General features: G+C 35.3%; 1 protein-coding gene across 1 annotated transcript in view; it reads right to left on the reverse strand.

Annotated features, from left to right (window-relative positions):
- Positions 1–293: 293 nt before the first annotated feature.
- The window catches only part of LOC105118957 (glyoxylate/succinic semialdehyde reductase 2, chloroplastic-like), a 4,804-nt gene continuing 3,493 nt past the window's right edge, over positions 294–1,604 (reverse strand). Inside the window, exons 7-10 of the mRNA XM_011017018.1 lie at positions 1,550–1,598; positions 1,388–1,460; positions 744–848; positions 294–668 (exon numbers count right to left, since the gene is read on the reverse strand). Coding sequence (XP_011015320.1) covers positions 510–668; positions 744–848; positions 1,388–1,460; positions 1,550–1,598 — 386 coding nt within the window. The 3' untranslated portion in view covers positions 294–509. The remainder of the gene's footprint in view (positions 669–743; positions 849–1,387; positions 1,461–1,549; positions 1,599–1,604) is intronic.

Below are 1,604 nucleotides of genomic sequence, written 5' to 3' on the forward strand. Positions count from 1 at the left end.
CTATAATTGTCCATTAAACAATATGATTGTTAATGGAATAACATGATTGTTCATGAAATAACATGACTATTCATGAAATAATATAACTATTCATATTAAGTTTCAAGTTCCAAATAATATCTTTTGATATTTTAAATATCTAAATAATAACACTAGAAAGTCAAATAAAAAATTTTATTCACCATAACTTAATTTACTATAAAATAGAAACCCAACATTAGAAAAAAGTGTTTTTTTTCTAATATAAAATAAACATCTTTTCTTTATTTATTTATAAGCTACACCCATATTTATTGCAATGAATTTGCACATCAATTATTAATTACGGTAAATTCCTTGTTCAAAAACTATCACTAGTTTAGTTTAGGGACTACGTAGTTTTTTTTCCCGACAGACATGTACTAACACAGAAAAAAGACCACAGGCTGGTGATGACGACATACAAGAAAACTCGAGGTCTCAGGTACAAGCCTCTCCTTCGTAACCAGGAAAAAAACACACTAGTTTGCTCAGGATTGCACTTTTCCTTTCAGTGCTTCGATTACTGCTGAAAAATCACTGTCGCTAAGCCCGTGACTTTTTGCTACCTTGTATAGTTCATTTGCAGCTGCTGCAATTGGAGTGGGTTGGGAAACAGATTCTGCTAATCCCAGGGCAAGTCTCATGTCCTGAAACCATTGACTTCATTTTTGAGATGACAGCGTTGATTTAAATCGTGTCTGCAATTTAGAATATCTACAAACCTTCTGCTGATGCTTTAAGGGAAAAGCAGTGGGGTATAGAGATTTGACCATTGAGGGACCTTTCAGCGAGTACATCGGTGCACTAATGGCACCCTCGGACACTACCTGCAATTTCACCTATGTAAGAAGATTCCTAAGAGGCTTCAATAGATGCCTTCAAAAACAATAAAATAAAATAAAAAAGATAACATCATTCTATAAACTGGAGGCTTTTAGTTTGACCAACAAAGACAAGGAAGAAGAGTGCACGCTTTAATTTTAAGAGTTTTTCAAGCCAGAACACCTAACAAATGAGGTCCACTTTGGATGTACTCTTCCATTAAGTGCTGTTATTGAACAAGAAGGGTGCAACACCTTGATTCATTTTGACCAAGGAATTTTAGTTAAGCGTCATTCAGAACCTCTCTCTCTCGTACACAAACAAACGCAGACGAAGAAATAAAAGACTGAAAATCAACGAGTTTCTTCATTTATTTTGCAGAGAACGGCAGAGCAATGATTATCATTGTGCATGTACAAATGAGATAGAAAGAACAAGAATAATCCAACAAAAAGTAAACAAGAGTATGAATTCAGTTAATCTTCATGGGGTTTGATGACAAGTGACACGACATAATCTAACAAGATTTTCTGTTCACAAATACCTCAACCAGTACATTTGGGTCCAGTCCTACTTTCTCGCTGAGAAGCAATCCTTCAGAAAAGGTTGCCATCATACTGCAAATTGTTGAAAACACCAGGTGTCACAATATAATCCAGCATAGAAGCAAAACAGAAAACAATTGACGAAAGGAACTCGGTAGAACCTGCCCATGATCATGTTGACAATAAGTTTCATTGCAGCCCCATTTCCGACTTCCC

The sequence above is a fragment of the Populus euphratica genome, unplaced genomic scaffold (genome assembly GCF_000495115.2).
Source record: "Populus euphratica unplaced genomic scaffold, PopEup_1.0 scaffold2375.1, whole genome shotgun sequence".
NCBI lineage: Eukaryota > Viridiplantae > Streptophyta > Magnoliopsida > Malpighiales > Salicaceae > Populus > Populus euphratica.